At 42.4% G+C, this 17,081-nt stretch overlaps 1 protein-coding gene across 1 annotated transcript; it reads left to right on the top strand.

The window, feature by feature from the left end:
* The first annotated feature begins 11,831 nt into the window (after positions 1–11,831).
* On the top strand, positions 11,832–14,146 carry LOC143576700 (uncharacterized). The gene is made up of 4 exons (XM_077060735.1): positions 11,832–12,074; positions 12,174–12,328; positions 13,740–13,798; positions 13,877–14,146. The coding sequence occupies exons 1-4, from the start codon at positions 11,977–11,979 to the stop codon at positions 13,976–13,978; spliced, it is 414 nt and encodes a 137-aa protein (XP_076916850.1). The 5' UTR covers positions 11,832–11,976; the 3' UTR covers positions 13,979–14,146.
* Positions 14,147–17,081: the final 2,935 nt, after the last annotated feature.

Genomic DNA, 17,081 nt, shown 5'->3' with positions numbered 1-17,081 from the left:
GTAGTTGGTGGGTAGGCAGCGGCTGATAGTGACCAGGCCTGCTGTGTACTATTCCTTTTCCACCAACTGCCGGCTATGCACGTGGTATGGCAGTAGTTGGTGAGTAGGCAGCGGCTAATAGTGACATACAGTACAGGAGCATGCTGCTCGCCATACTGTTGTCAATAAGCTGTCGTATCTTTAGTCAGATCTTTTTCCCATACCTCGTCAGGTACAGTACAGAAGATCTTCCCGTATCGTACGGACTGGCTTATTTGGGCGGGAGTATTCCCCCTCCCGCCCTTGTGCGGGATTGTTCCCGGCTTTGCTCATTCCTTCAGGTGACACTGAGTGATTGAGAGCTAAGTGCCTTGTGCGTGTAGCCTTGCTGCGCGGGTGGCCTTCCCTGATGGCTTGTATCCGAGGCTGCGGGGACAGGCGGAGTCCTTCACCATTGGGAGGCATTTCCTGCGGGAACAGCTTGCGTACTGCGCGTAAGGACGTCACGTCTCTGAGCATGGTGGGTCCTGCGGATCCAGTTGGTTTCTGCGCAGACGTTCCTCTTCAAGGTGAGTCTTGCGGGTCCAACTGGGCTCTACTGGGACCTACCTCTTCAAGTCCCCCCAGTCCAGTGTTCTTCTCATGAGTGTTTAATAAAGTGAGGTGAACTTTTGGACTCTAAGCAAAGGGTTTTGAAAAGGGTTTTTTAAGGTTTTCCATGGGGATTCTTCCCGCGGAAGTCCTTGTCACTTGCAGAAATTCCCGAGTTTCCTGCTTGATCTTTGGGTATGATGCGGGTAGGCTGTTACCTCCTCGCAAGTCAGGAGCGTTGAGTCCCACTTGTGTGGATTCTCCATGAGGTTTTGGTAGTTTTGAACATAGTGATCAATTATGTTAAAACCACCAACTCCATCCTGGAGCCTCAAACAATGTAGTTCTCGACGTTCCCGCTATGCGGCGATGTTATTTCCGTTTCCGCAAGCATTGCCCAGAAGATCCTTCTTGGTTTCAATTCCCTGCGGAGCGCTAGGTATGTGAAGGGTTTTGCCTTAACACTGTACCCGCGCTCGTCTTACGGTTACTTTACTTCCAAGGTACCCCTGGCGTCAATTCCCTGCGGGTGCTAGGTATGTGAAGGGTTTTGCCTTAACACTGTACCCGCACCCGTCTTATAGTTACTTTGTTGCCGGGGTATTCTTGGCTTCAATTCCCTGCGGGTGCTAGGTATGTGAAGGGTTTTGCCTTAACACTGTACCCGCATCCTTCTTACGGTTACTTGGTTGCCAAGTTATTCTTGGCTTCAATTCCCTGCGGGTGCTAGGTATGTGAAGGGTTTTGCCTTAACACTGTACCCGCATCCGTCTTACGGTTACTTGGTTGCCAAGTTATTCTTGGCTTCAATTCCCTGCGGGTGCTAGGTATGTGAAGGGTTTTGCCTTAACACTGTACCCGCATCCGTCTTACGGTTACTTGGTTGCCAAGTTATTCTTGGCTTCAATTCCCTGCGGGTGCTAGGTATGTGAAGGGTTTTGCCTTGACACTGTACCCGCATCCGTCTTACGGTTACTTGGTTGCCAAGTTATTCTTGGCTTCAATTCCCTGCGGGTGCTAGGTATGTGAAGGGTTTTGCCTTGACACTGTACCCGCATCCGTCTTACAGTTACTTGTTTGCCAAGGTAAGGGGTATTTTCCCGCTTACTTTTGAATATTTTTGAATTTTGAAATTCGAAGAGTTGGTGAAAGGATAAGAACAGTCCAAACCTCTGAAACGTCGTGCGACGGTTTCTTCTGACTGTGTCAGGACATGCAGGAAGTTATGGTGACGTGACAGTACATGGTCATTCCAGACGCTTTTCCAGGCGCGTGGGCACGATTTTTCGGGCGCGTGGCCGCGAAATTAATGGTACGCGTCCTTTCAACAGCTGTTGCCAGCTTGCTTTTTGCCACGTGTCATAGTTTCATTGCACCTTCGATTTCTCTCTCTTCCGCATTAAATTCATCGCATTAATTGCGATTAGTATATAAAGGGGGAGAGGGTTCTCTGTAATTCACACTTTCACTCTTCTCTTCATCTTCTAAACGATTTCCGGCGAATACTCACCTTTTCAGGCAAGCATTCTCCTGAAATCGTTTTCTTTCATCTTCAAGATGTCTTCACGTGATCTCGAGTCTACAGCCGATGACAAGAGTACTGCTGGCGAGTGCCAGTGTGCTCTGCCTGGCGATCTGTATCAATACATCGTCAGGAAGTTCATGCTCGAGTCTCTCGAGCCTGAGTTTCCTGAACCCCACCAGACGGTGTACGATGCCCCCAGAGGCAAGATCGGGGTTTATGCTGCATTCTTTGTCTATGGGAATCTTAGGTTCTCATTGACAAAGTTTGTTTACCGTGTCCTTGAGAGGCACGGTGTGCACCTGACCGAGGTGCATCCGATGGCGATTGCCAAGGTTCGCCACTTCGAGTGGGTGTGCCGGATTCTGGGCATTGAGCCCTATGTCGACCGCCTGATGACCTTCTATACTTGGAGGTGCATCCAGAGGTGGTATACCCTGATAACCCGAATCAAGGGTTTGAAGATTTGCGCAACCGAGCGCAGTCTTCGTTCTTGGAAGAGGGAGTTCTTCTACCTCTCTGCTCGCGCCATCCCCCTTGCCATGAAATTTAAAAATGGGCAAGCTCTCCCAAGCCTTCACGCCTCCAACTACCAGGAGGCGGAATGGTTCTCGAAGATATCTCGGGTCCAATCTCCGGTTTACCGGTTTGCGGAGTCCGGGATGGTGATGCTGGGGATGAGCCGAGTGTGGAAGGCTGCGGATGCGCAAAAGATCCCAATCGTCCTCGAATACGGTTCGAACTCTGTTCCTTACGGTATGCTTTGTTTCCTTTTGTTGATTTAGAATTTCTTCTAACTTCTTTCCTGTTTATTTCAGAGGGGAACGACTTGCAGTCGCTCCTGAACCCGCGGGAGGCTGATGGTCCCGCTCGGATGGGTACTCGCGCTCTAGACGAGAACGAGTTGCCCATCCTAGAACAAACGGCGGATCGGTTCGTGGAGGTCTATCCGCTAGGCCATGAGATCCTTAGCGCCAGGCGGCCAGGTAAGGCGCTATTCGACCCTCGACCCCTCAATGTTGAAACCTCTGCTGGAATTCCTTTAATCGTATGTTCTGATGAGGAATCCGCAGATGGTCCTCCGTTGGTGCGGAAGAAGAAGGCTGCCGAGGGGAAGGGGAAGGAGAAGGCCTCCACTGCCGATCCGGTGCCTCGGTCTGATTCGGAGACCGAGAGCGAAGAGGTGGCGGGGAATCCCGGTGATGATAAGATCACCATTCCGGAGGCTGTGACAACTGTCACCGAAGAGCCCAGGATGACGACGGTGACCGGCGTGAAGAGGCCGGCTCCATCGGGTTCATCCCCGCCCGTCCGCACTTTCAGGCTCAAGAAAACCCGTAAGTGCAACTTCCTTTAGCTTTTATCTTCATAGCTTAATATCATTTAACACTTATCCTCTTTGTGCAGGCGTGGATGTTGACGCATTCCAGGGTGGAGCGCAGAGGAGTACCTCCCCGCCAATGACGGTAGGCCCGGTCAGCCTACCTGAGGCGACGACCCAGGCGCCTGCGCCTGCTTCCGCTGGTTCAGTTGCTCACTCCTTTGAGCCGGCTGTTCCAGCTGTGATGACGTCACCGCCGGCTGTGAGTGCAATTTTTACTGCATCTTTCACCGAGCCGGCAGTTACGTTTGCTGCGGATTCCGCGGCGGCAACCGCGGCTGCTGCTACCATGCCCCCATCATCGGCAACGACGGCCGATCCATCAGGTACGCATGGGGCTTCTCGCCGATCTCTGCCACCTTCCCATCTGCCTGACCTCTTGGATGGATTTCCTTTGGGTTCAGGTGACGGGTTTGGCGGCTATCGGCCTGTAATTGACCCTACAGGTGCGTAGGGTTCTTTTGGCCCATCTTATATATATTTTTTCTTTATCATCTTTTCCTAACTGCTTTGTGTTTTTTGCAGTGTCGGATTCCAATGAAGTGTATGTTCCACGATGGAACATTCGCCGAGGAACAACCCTTCGCACCCCTGTGGAGTGCGTGGAATGGGCTCGTCACGCTGCTCCCAGTGGTGCGTTGGGGGAAGCCATGGCTAGCTACCAGGAGGGTAGGCTAACCAATGAGCTTCGGGTTCTCCTGGCCCGGATGCAGCCGCTCGTCGAGCTGCTTTGTCGTGAAAACGACAAGTTAAAAGCAGCTCGCCTTAAAGAAGTGGCTCAGGCGCGGGCTGTCCGGGAGGAGAACCAAAGGCTTTCCGCAGTGGCTGCGGAAAAGGAGAAGGCCTTCAAGGCCCTCGAGGTTGAAGTTCAGGCTCGACTCGAGGCCCGTTCCAAGGCTGCCCAAGCTGTTAATGAACAGCTTCGGCTGGCTAAGGAAACTGCAAGGAACGCAACCGAGAGGGCCACCAAGGCTGAAGCTGTTGCTGAGCCTCTACGCGTGGAGAATGAAGAGCTTAAAGCCAAATTAGAGGCTCTCCAGCAGGCTCATGATGCCTTGGTGATGGAAGACGCCAAAAAGCTCCAGGAGATCTTGGACCAGAGGGGGGTGCTTGACCATACTGAGCGGAAGCTAAAGGGCGTCGAAGAGGCTGCGGCTAAAGAAGTGTTGCTTGCCAACCTCAACAAGAGTGAAGCCGAACGCGCCCGTAACGAAGCTCAAGCTGCCCTCCAAGAAGCTCTGGTTGCCAAAGAATGGCTTCTTCGAGAAGCGTTGTCTCAGGTATGCTTTTCGTTTCTTTACGCTTTTCTTTGTAGATAGAAAAGGTTTTGATACTTGTATATTTTCTTGTAGGTTGTGCATCGGGTCTTTGCTGAGACCTCTTACGATGATGCTATGAGCGCAGCCCTCAACGCTTCTCACGAGGATGGGGAAAAGGTCGGCTTCCTGCTTGGTCTAGGGTTCGTTGAGAAAGGCATCCCGCCTTCCAACTTCCCTTTGTACAATGTTGATACTGAAGCTGTTTACGACCAAGCAGTGAATCAGTACGCCGCCTTCCCGCATCCGGTGGTGGAGAAGGTGAATGAAGTTGCTGCTGCTGATGATGGGCTAGCTATCCTTAAAGCTTTCCTTGAACTGCCACGCTCTACTGACGGTGCTGGTCCAAGTGGAAGTGGCCCTGAAGCCTGATCCTGAAGATCCCTTCCCACTGCTAGGATAGATTTAGTTTGTATAGATTTATTTTCTTGTAGGCGGGTAGTTACCCGGCCATTCTTGTAATGAATATTTATGAAATATAAATCTTTTTGCGGTTAAGACCGCTACTTTCGTTGGGTTCCTTGCTTTGTAAACGTTGTATGACTTGCATACTTTAGTTTAAATTAGCAATTTTCCAAGTGTTTAGAATAAGTTAACCTTTGAACGTGGTAGATAATAGGTGTGAAGTTTTGCTTCCTCTTTCGTGATTGTGCGGGTAGGACCGTCACTTGCACTTAGTAGGATGGCTAAACTTTACCTGCGTCTAACCTGCGTGTAGGTTTTCCTCATCTTTTCTGAGGATAAGTTAACCTTTGAACGTGGTAGATAATAGGTGTGAAGTTTTGCTTCCTCTTTCGTGATTGTGCGGGTAGGACCGTCACTTGCACTTAGTAGGATGGCTAAACTTTACCCATATCTGACCTGCGTGTAGGTTTTCCTCATCCTTTTTGAGGATAAGTTAACCTTTGAACGTGGTAGATAATAGGTGTGAAGTTTTGCTTCCTCTTTCATGATTGTGCGGGTAGGACCGTCACTTGCACTTAGTAGGATGGCTAAACTTTACCTGCGTCTAACCTGCGTGTAGGTTTTCCTCATCTTTTCTGAGGATAAGTTAACCTTTGAACGTGGTAGATAATAGGTGTGAAGTTTTGCTTCCTCTTTCGTGATTGTGCGGGTAGGACCGTCACTTGCACTTAGTAGGATGGCTAAACTTTACCCATATCTGACCTGCGTGTAGGTTTTCCTCATCCTTTTGTTAGAAATTCCCTGTTTTGAATAACCGTTCGACGCGCGGTTGTTAATAGGTTAGTGTTCAGTTTCCTCTCATAATTCATGCGGATAGACAGGCACTTTCATTTAATGGGATAACTGAACTTTTCCCCTTCAACTGACCTGCGTGAAGGTTTGCCGTTTTTTTGGTTTATGCGGGTTTTGCCGCCTTCCCCACGCAACGACTTTCCACTTATTTATGCGGTGAAAACCGGCATATCCGTGTTGAATAAATTAACCGTTCTACGCGCGGTTGTTAATAGGTTAGTGTTCAGTTTCCTCTATCATGATTCATGCGGATAGACCGGCACTTTCATTTAGTAGGATGACTGAACTTTTCCCCTTCAACTGACCTGCGTGAAGGTTTGCCATTTTTTGGGTTTATGCGGGTTTTGCCGCCTTCCCCATGCAACGACTTTCACACTTATGTATGCGGTGAAAACCGGCATCAGTGTTGATAGTTAAAAGTATAAATGTAAAATCATCAGCGTCGATGTTTTAAGGAGAATCATTTCCATTAGAAGTGGCTCTTGGCCTTTTCTTTACAAATTTGGAATTGATTTACATGCAAACTGTGTAATTGAGCTCCCTTCCATGTTGTTGGGATGGGAGTGCCATCGAGCCGATACGCACCTGGTTCGGGATCTCGTTCTTTACGCAGCATGTAGTCTCCACATTGAAGCTGGAATTTTTATTCGTGTTTTCCCCAGCTGGGGTTCTACACGCATCAGCCTGCTCAGCGTTCATTGCGCCACGAGGTGCGCGAGCGTCCCATCTCTGACGAATGCTTCGACCATGTCCTTTACGTCTATGCATTCTTCGGTGTTGTGGCCTTTTGTCCTGTGAAAGTCACAGTATTTACTCCGATCAGCATTGTGACGATGTCGGATTATTTGAGGCTTTGGCCATGGGAGCTCCTCAGTAGCGAATATCTCGGTGACGCTTTTGGTGAGCGGCGTCCATCTGGAGTTCTTGTTTGACTGTACGTTATCCCTTCCGCCTAACCGATGCTGCAAGCCGGATGAGGTGTCAAAGTTTACCCTTGACTGCCAAATGCCTAGCTTTCGCTTTTTGTTTAATCGGGCGGTAAGGAAGTTGTCTTCTCTTGTTTTCTGGGTGTAGAGGTTTGTGCTCTGTGGGAGATCTCTACCCAGTTGCTTCTCCGTTTCCGCAAAGCGTTTAGCTGCTGTCATGATGGCATCCCATGTGGATGGCATGCCATCTTTACCCGTTAAGGTGCGGATGAGCTCTGGGTCGTTCGCGCCCTGAATAAAGGCAGCGCGAACAAGATCTTCGCTAATGTTACCCAGACTTAGCTTCTTCGAATTGAAGCGAGTGATGAAGTCTAGCAAAGATTCATCTTTTTCTCGAATGCACTTGAGGATTGTCCATTGCTCCTCGGTATACTTTCGTTGTTGGCTGAAGTGTTGGCTAAACTTCCGTTGGAAGTCAGCCCAGTCGTAGATGTGGTTGACCGGTAGGCGATCGAACCACGCTCTAGCAGCCCCGACAAGCGTCATTTGGAACATGTAACACCACGTGGGTTCCGTCCAACTACTGACGGTTGCCCCAGCTATGAATCTGTTCAAATGATCATCTGGGTCGGATATACCATCATATGTGCCTATGCTGGACATTTGTTTGGCACTTTTTGGGGCAATTGCTTCTGCAATGTCCCTTGCAAATTTGGATGTTCCTGCATTTGCAACATTTGGTCTGAATGTTTTGGAGAAGTCACGTGGACTTCCACCTGTGTTTTTTGGTTTGAAGGCTTCTCCAAAATGCCTTCTCGGTTGGGAGTCCGTTTCCTTACGCTTCCCTTTTACCCTATGGCGAGGGTTCGCGTCGGAGTCGGACTCCGAGTCATCGTCCAAGTATTCGAATTCGTCAGCCTGTTGGACGGAACGCAAGCGTTCGTCCAACTCAGCTTGGAATTCCTTCTGACGTGCCTCCGCCCATGCCTTGACTTCATCAAGTGTTTGGCGGGGAAGTCTTGTTCGTTTTTCTAACTGGGTATCGGTGATTCCCAGTGAGCGATTATTTACTGCACTTGCCCCAGCTTGGGTAGCTGGGGTAGTGTTCGTAAAATTTACTTCACTTGCCTCGGCTTGGGCAACCGGGGTAGTGTTTGTAAAAGCTGTGTAGCCGGTATTTCCCCCAGTAGCTGGGGTTGTGGTTACCGGAATTTCTTTAACCATCTTTCCAAAAGTTTGATAAAACTGGAGAAAAATGAAGTTCTAGCTTTATGCACGGATGGCGCCAATGAAGAAACACTAACCGGACCCCGGGCAGATTACGGGTAACCTGGGGGTTAGATAGATGTTTCCCACGAGGGGTTAGACCCAGAAAAGATGGTTCTTCTGATAACCTGCAAAACAGACACCGTGAGCTCGTCACAGAGAAGGGGGGGTTCCTCCTTGTGACCACCCTCCGGCGTGAGAATCAGACTAGGTTGCTCTTTAAATATAAATGTATATTAAGAGATTGCTAGAGCAGATATCAGGTATAATATGATGATAATATGTTAAGATATGATAAGATGAGATGGTCATACCATTTGTGGTATTTATAGCCGAAGGTAGGTTTCCAAGGAGGTGTGGCCGGCTGCAACAGTATTCCTGTTCCACCAACAGTGGCCTACGCACGTGCCCTGCTGGTAGTTGGTGGGTAGGCAGCGGCTGATAGTGACCAGGCCTGCTGTGTACTATTCCTTTTCCACCAACTGCCGGCTATGCACGTGGTATGGCAGTAGTTGGTGAGTAGGCAGCGGCTAATAGTGACATACAGTACAGGAGCATGCTGCTCGCCATACTGTTGTCAATAAGCTGTCGTATCTTTAGTCAGATCTTTTTCCCATACCTCGTCAGGTACAGTACAGAAGATCTTCCCGTATCGTACGGACTGGCTTATTTGGGCGGGAGTATTCCCCCTCCCGCCCTTGTGCGGGATTGTTCCCGGCTTTGCTCATTCCTTCAGGTGACACTGAGTGATTGAGAGCTAAGTGCCTTGTGCGTGTAGCCTTGCTGCGCGGGTGGCCTTCCCTGATGGCTTGTATCCGAGGCTGCGGGGACAGGCGGAGTCCTTCACCATTGGGAGGCATTTCCTGCGGGAACAGCTTGCGTACTGCGCGTAAGGACGTCACGTCTCTGAGCATGGTGGGTCCTGCGGATCCAGTTGGTTTCTGCGCAGACGTTCCTCTTCAAGGTGAGTCTTGCGGGTCCAACTGGGCTCTGCTGGGACCTACATCTTCAACTGCTAAAGTCTTTGTTTGTCGGATGTCAGTTCTAATCTGATTATACTGTTTTTTTATATAAGATTGCTTTGTAGAAATATTTATAAACCATGTTTGATTGATGAATTTTCTCTCTTGTTTTAGTCCACTAAATTTGGGTCCGTGTGCGAGCCATATAAATATATATATATATATATATATATATATATATATATATAATATATATTGATCTTCAGAATTGAATTAATTATTTATTATTATTATTATTATTATTATTATTATTATTATTATTATTATTATTATCCATGAACACAGCTGAATCTCATTATAAAATGTGTCCTTCAAGCAATTGACCCCGTGTGAAACGTCATGGTTATTGATGATCGATTTGATTAGCACTCATATAAAGTGACAAATCATTGTACCAAACATATGTTTCCTTTTTAATTTAACTACTTTTTCACGTGATCAATAACTACATGTACTTTGCAACCCTGCTTTCGAATTTAAACCACATGCAACCTCAGCATTTACAATGAGATACTCAAAGTTTATAGCATCAACGAGGACACAAAATGGAGGGGTACTATGGTATTTTCAGTTACGGTCAAACATAAATTAAAAGTTAAGACGACGACTAGGCTCAAACTGCATCAAAGTGTAGATGCCGGGGGGTGCAAGTGGCTTAAATTCAAAAGTAAGGTTACAAAGTGCATCCATCTATTGACCACAGAGGTGCAAAAAATACTTAACTCTTTTACTTTTCAAAGGCTATATAATAGTTGTGATACTAGAGATAATGAATTTCCTTATCATAATATCATACCTGCCTGTTGTTCAAACTAAAATCCACGTTTATCTCTAGATTTTGTTAATCTTTTAAAATTGTTATATATATATATCTCATTTCGCTTTCCATTTCTCTTCAATTAAATAATATTGATATTGCTTCTTTTTCTTTTCTTTTCTTTTTTGTTTCTCTTTATCCCACTTAAAGAAAATATAAGATTTGATTGATAGGAGATGAATAATGGGACTCTTAACTATAAACGATGAGTAATAAATCCTAAAGTGAAAGAATATATGAAAACCATCAAAATTTTTCTCAAAATTTGTATGGAGTTAATATGAAGATTCCAGGGGATGTTCATTAAAGAATGAGTTAAACAAACAAACAACCCAATCAAGTATAAATTGATTAAATGGTCCGTGGCTCACTCAATGGAAATGGCAAAGACAGGGATAGACGGTAGAAGAGAAATGCCATCAAATGCTTCAATGTCTTCGTTTTCTAAAAGAAAAGGAAAAAAGGGTAAAATAGCATGAATTTAATCTGAATGTCGCTAGACAATAAACTACTAAGGGGCTTTTTTTAAAATCTTATATTGGGCCATTAAGAAACTTGACCGATTAAAATGTCGCTTATGAATTGATCAGCATGTTTTTAAATTTTCCATTAAGCTATTTGTTATGGTTTAATAAACTCTGCTAGTTAAAATGTCATATCAACGCCAATTCACTACCAAGCAACACACTATAACTAGCCAATCCCTTAACTGGTTTGTTATGGATTAACTAGTATACACTTATTTCCTAATCATTGTTTTTATATTTCTTTTTTTTGATTTGCTTTTATTTATTATAATGTCACAAAAGTCTGACATAAAGATTACTTAGAAAAAAATATATGTATAAAAGCACTTAGTTTTGTAAATATTTGACACGAGCTGGTTGGGTATCGAGTACTTGAGATGAGAAAAAAAATCGGGGTTTGCGGTATGAACATTAACGTTTGACACACACCCTTGTTTGATAGTTGGTTGTAAAAGCAAATAGGTCATTTGAATCGATCGGTGGAGGGTTAGCCCATAACGAATTTCTCGGATTCCACCAAATGTTTGGGTCGATTATGGAAGTGAAAATATTTTGAAATATGGAGGTATGTTTATAACAATTGTGAGAGGAAAAGAAGTAATAACGTGTGGTATATTGGGTGGTATATATACAGAGAGAGTTTACAAATTTAATTAATTTTTTTTAAAAAGTTGTTTAAAATTAACGCCTTTAATCCTCATTGGCCCACAAATATGCACCAAAATCAATCGTTAAGGCCTTGGCGTTGGCCTTCTTTGCACCAGTTTGACACAAGAATTAGCATTAGCTAGAATTAGGGCGCTAAAAATGGTGACGAGCCATCTTGGCGTTGTGGCATGGAGGCATAACAAACAACCTTAAGAGACTTAAAACAAACAATAAAAGATGTTTTTAAGTGAGCAAACACATTTTACCTTTAAATGATTCAGAACCAACATATTATTAATGAAATCATTAATAGACTACCAAACAATCATAAATATAAAAATTATTATCTTAAAAGATTTTATTTCACTTAAATATAATGTATGTTTTAATTGTATTATTTTCCTAAAATTAAAGAATTATATCTTATAATCAATGGTCGACGGTATGATTTTTTGATTGAATGTTTAAATCAAACTCTGACATTAAAATAAACCCGTTTAAAACAAAATAGTCTGGCCGAAATGAGGGTAACGAAAACAATAAAGCCGTTCAAAAAAAAGAAGGTTAAACAAAAATCCCCAACTCTCAAAATCCCTAAAATTGGAGGGACAATAAAGCATTCATGTTCTTCATCATCGCTTAATAAAAACTAGAGATTTACAAACCTCCAATTCTTGCTCTGAATCCAGAATCAAGATTATTATTATTATTATTATTATTGTTAATGGAGGGACTGACGGAAAATGAACGAAAGGCTCTTCGTGGTAGCAAATTCGCACCTCTTCCTTCAGCCTCCTCCACCTCTTCCCGATCTCAACCCAGGTCTACTTCATCTGCAACTTATTATTATTATTATTATTGGGTTTTTATTTATTTTGATAGCTGGATTGAATTATTATTGTTATTATTATATTGTTGCAGATTGGCGCATCCTGGAGGACCATTGAAGACCAACAAAGCTGCTGCCTTAGCCAAGTTTTTGGAACGGAAGTTGCAGGAACCGACCGGCTTGTCTTCGATTAACCCGAAACTTGTGGAGTTGGCTGTCAAAAATGCTAAAGACACTGTTAGAGCAAGTAATTTAATTATGCTTTTACCATTTTTATTATTTTATGTTATGTTATTGTTAGGATTAGGGCGGTTCTGTTCACTAGCCTAACCAAACGGCAAACCGAACAGAGCTGATCGGCTCATTTACAAACTGGGCTAAAATCTAATGAGCAATTTAGAACATTGGTCGGCTTGTTTGCAAACCGAGTTAAAATTGAACAAGCATTTTTAGATCAAGCATCTTGCGAGTCTCCGAGCATTACTTATCTTGTTTTTCACTTTAAAATTTTTTATCAGAAACAAGTATCAAGTCGGATATAATGAACCTGGAAACAAATTACTAACTTTTAGACAAAGTTTTAGTCGCTTGCAAATTTTTATAAGAAGCAAGTTTGTAATTGGATATGCTGTACCTAAAAATGAACTTCTGGTAGCCTGTAAACTTGATACGAGCAAATGAAACTATGAAAGTCACGGAAAGAGGGGAGTTTTTAAAGGTTTTAAAAAGTTGTATGTATGAATCAAAAAAATAATTCAAGTCAACCGAACCGAACCGAACCAAGCCTAAACCGAATGAGTATTTTTCAAGTGAGTGTTGAGCAGTTTAGACAACCTTAATTAGGATCAACATCCAAACATTTGTGTGTGCGGTTATCTGTTAATATTCATTTGGTAGCTATCTTTTGCGACATGTTATTTTGGAACATCGTTTTTGGTTAGGGGTGGCGAACATAGCAGACAAGATAAGAGAGTGGAGATTGAGATGGTTTGGACATGTAAAGAGAAGACAGACGACGAATCCTGTTAGATCCGTAGAAAACATTACTATAGAGGGGAGGAGGGGTAGAGGACGACCGAAATTGACTTGGGATGAGAGGATTAGGCATGATTTGATAGACCTAAACCTCTCCGAGGACATGGTTGAGGATAGGAATTCGTGGAGAAGTAGAATTAAAGTTAAGGATTTTTAGAGAGAATTGAATACCTTAGGGCTTAGACTTAACTTATTTAGGTCAGATACCATAATGGTATTTCCCTTACATATATTATTATTATTATTATTATTATTATTATTATTATTATTATTATTATTATTATTATTAGCTTTTATATAGCTGTTAAACTGTGACCTTATTATTAATATTATTATAATTAGTAGTAGTTTTTATATAACTGTTAAACTTTGATTTCCTTTATTTTGCTTCATACACATGTACTTAGAGCCGAGGGTCTCTCTGGAAGCCACCTCTTTATTCCTTTGGATAGAGGTACGGTGTGCCTACATCCCACCCTCCCCAGACCCTACCTATAGCTTTGCTGTCGGTGGGATTTTACTGGGTATGATTGATTGATTGTTTTTGGTTAATGTAAGAAAGCATTCGAATTGTTGAATTAGGCGTTATCTTATGGTTTATTTATGTTATAATGTACGTGCAGGTAATGCTTCAAGTTCTGAGAGGAAAGTTCTGCATGTAAAATCATTTGACGATTCTGAGGTGCTTTAATGATCCACTTCATTGATACACACTTTATATTGTTGGTGTTTATCTTTTAAACGAGTTTAAATCTGGCAGGATGTGATTGAAGATGAGGAAGAATTGGAAGTGAAGGCGATCAAAAAGAAGGGAAAGAAGAACAAAAAGAATAAGAAAAATAAAAAACAGAAGGCGAACTGAGTTTCTGGATGTTATCTGGTGAATTAGATACCCACATGGCGGTTTTTTGCCAAAGCAATTGATCTACAGTCTAGACAGGTTTTCCTTACCCCAAGTATTTGGAACTAAAATTTGTTACAATCTAAACTGTTACATTGTTTTGTAATGTGAGTTATCGTGTTAGTTGTGTTTCTTTGTGATCTTTATGCGGTTGTTTTCTTGCAATTAGGCTTGTAAATGAACCGAGCGTGTGGTGAACTATTCGGCAGGAAGTTCTTTTATTTAATAAACGAACGGACGTGAGCGAAAAGTTTGTGTTTGTTTAGTTAAACGAACGAACATTAACACATGTTTCGTTCGTTCATTTATGTTCGTGAAAGTTCGTATATGTTCGTTTATTCATGTTCGTGTATGTTTGTTCATATATGTTCGTTTATGTGCATTTAAGTATGTTTGTTTATGTTCATTTATGTTTGTTTTTGTTCATTTAAGTATGTTCATGAATGTTCAATTATGTTTGTTCATTTATGTTCGTGAACTATTCATTTAGATTTTAAATAAACGAACAGGAACGTGTTCATTTTTTAAGCAAACGAACATGAACACCAAATGTTTGTTCGATTGAATGTTGTTCGTTCGGTCCATTTACAGGCCTACTTGAACGGCATAAAATTGAAGGTTGTTAAACCGTAAATCTACCTAAGGTCTTTATGTAAATTACATAATGTATTATGCTTTTTTAATCAACCATATATATTGATATAATGAGGATAATTATGAAAAAGTTTAATCAAGTTTTATATTTGAGTTATAATATGATTTAGTTGAATTACTCAACCTAATACGCCACTAATTTTTGTGTTTTTAAACAACCAAGCTAGTTGATGCTGTCGATATTAGACATTGTTGTTTGCTATACAAACACGATTGGCGTGCTATATAGACAATAATTATGTGTCATACGGATCATAAGCTTGATAAGACGAGAAAAGGTCATGCTGGTAGTATGAGGGCCAAAGCATGCTAGTCATATAACCCTTTTTCCGTCTAGCATAACGCATGTATGGCTTCACACGGCTCGTATGACAAGGTGAAAAGGGTCATATGACATGACAACCAAGCTTGTATAACCTTCTGAAGGTGTTGTACCGAGAGTAGGACCCGACTAAGATTGACTTTTGCCACACCCTCAAAATCCACTAACGGAGTTTACCGTCAGAGGGTGTGAACTAACAGGATCGGAATCATCAGTTATAATCAAACCATAAAATAAAGTTTCAAAACCATGAAAACGTTTACGAGTAATTAAATGCGGAAGCGTAAAAACCTTTAATCAAAAGTTGCGTCACGCAGGACGACTTAAAACCAATGATAACCGTTAAAAATAAGTTTGCATAATAAAAGCGTTTTCAAGCAATGCATGTCCTAAACCGCGCGCCCGCCTCGGCTACCTGAGAATAACATACTAAAAGTGTCAACACAAGGTTGGTGAGTTCACAAGTTTAAATAAAAATAAAGCGATTAGCGTTTGCGTTCAGCGTGTTGCATTACAGCGTTTTGCGTTACAGCGTTTTGCGTTACCAGATAGTGTTATGTCAATTATATATCTATAGGTAGCTAGCCTATAAAGCAAGTATTACTAAGTGTTCGACACCGAAGCTGACTCGTTTATTAAGTGCCTTGTCACCAGGTCCTCCAGACCATGGTACGTGTTAGCCAAAATTACACCCGCTCGACCTCCAGTCGAGTTTAGCGTTGGGTGGGGTTTGTCAAACCCAGTAGTACTACTCAACAGTGACTCGCTATTCCAAATATTAACCGGTTCGATGTGTAGGACTTCAATTGTTTCGTTTGCCACTTAGCCTTTACAAGTGATATATAATTTACTAACAAAATCTTAAATGCGTTTATCGGAGTATGTTATCTCCCCCAAGTGAAAAGCGTTTAAAACAGTTTAAAAAGGGGTAAGTGAAACTCACTGTTTGCGAAGAATTTCCCAAATTAAATCACCAAGATGCGCGTCACAGAAAAACTCTCTCTAGCGTTCTAAAACAACAAAGAGATTTTTCTAAGTGTCGGAATATTATCGAGTCTCTAGACCCGGCACATAATACCTATGCACATAATATGTTTCGTGTTTCGTTTGTGAATCGCGTGTGACTTTAACAAGTGTATTTGTGATACATTACATGTGCAAGCAATCATATACGTGTCATGTATTCATAAAGTACATCACTAGCAATTACTCCCCGTAAGGGCATTTTGGTCAACAAATAACAATTAACTAGCCATTATTCCCCTCAAGGGCAATTTGGTCAAAACACGATAATAAATTAGCAAGTATCATATTTCATGCATTTTCACGAAACTCAGCAGCTAGTTTCACCGAAACAGAAATTCTACTTAAAAGATTGTACTATTCCACCGATCATAGCATCTCAATTAATTTACCAAAAATCATCACAGAAGCATATATGTCTTAGGTTTCCAGAACATATTTTAGTATATTTTTATTCCACATAGTTTTCTCACAATCATCAAATCATTACAGCAAACTCATAACAGTCAAATTCATGCGCAACAGAATGTTATTTGCAATTCCCGTTAAACGTAAAATCCAATAAATGCAAGACCACTTGGGTTAGGTTCCTAACTCAGTAAGTCAACTTCCAGAAGTGGAACCAACCCAATTGGTCTCGTAGATCATGAGATATAACATTTACAAAACAACCTAACAGCAGGTCTAACAGCTCAGCTTTGCACAACGTTTTGGTAAAATCATAAAAGTTAACCTTTACTTGTCCAAAAATTACAAATTTATATTCATTAGAAACTAGACTCAACCTAGTTTACTGTAGTATCTATAATCTCAACCAATTTTCATATTTACACTTCGTTACAGTCACTTAAACATCAATAACACATTCTGTCCAGAAACTGTTTGTATCCAAACTCAACATATTAACAATCTATGAACTATCATGCATTCATATGACACTCTGGACCCCATAAACACCATCCATGCACATCAATTACACATTACATACATGATTAGGGTTTTTGTTTGAACTCAAATCAAAGACACAACAATTAACGTGTAACAATATAAATTCTAGTTATCAAA

This window comes from Bidens hawaiensis, unplaced genomic scaffold, assembly GCF_021521415.1.
Source record: "Bidens hawaiensis isolate Kalapana, Puna unplaced genomic scaffold, B.hawaiensis_p1.1 tig00028269_1, whole genome shotgun sequence".
Lineage (NCBI taxonomy): Eukaryota > Viridiplantae > Streptophyta > Magnoliopsida > Asterales > Asteraceae > Bidens > Bidens hawaiensis.
Note: the sequence above shows the minus strand (reverse complement) of the source record. Positions and strands in the feature narration are given on the sequence as shown.

What these genes read in the sequence shown, in the direction of transcription:
- LOC143576700 (XM_077060735.1), top strand. Translation starts at nt 11,977, where the DNA reads ATGGAGGGACTGACGGAAAATGAACGAAAGGCTCTTCGTGGTAGCAAA. An exon ending in TCTTCCCGATCTCAACCCAG is followed by an intron (nt 12,075 to 12,173) that starts GTCTACTTCATC and finishes ATATTGTTGCAG; the next exon opens with ATTGGCGCATCCTGGAGGAC. An exon ending in AATCATTTGACGATTCTGAG is followed by an intron (nt 13,799 to 13,876) that starts GTGCTTTAATGA and finishes TAAATCTGGCAG; the next exon opens with GATGTGATTGAAGATGAGGA.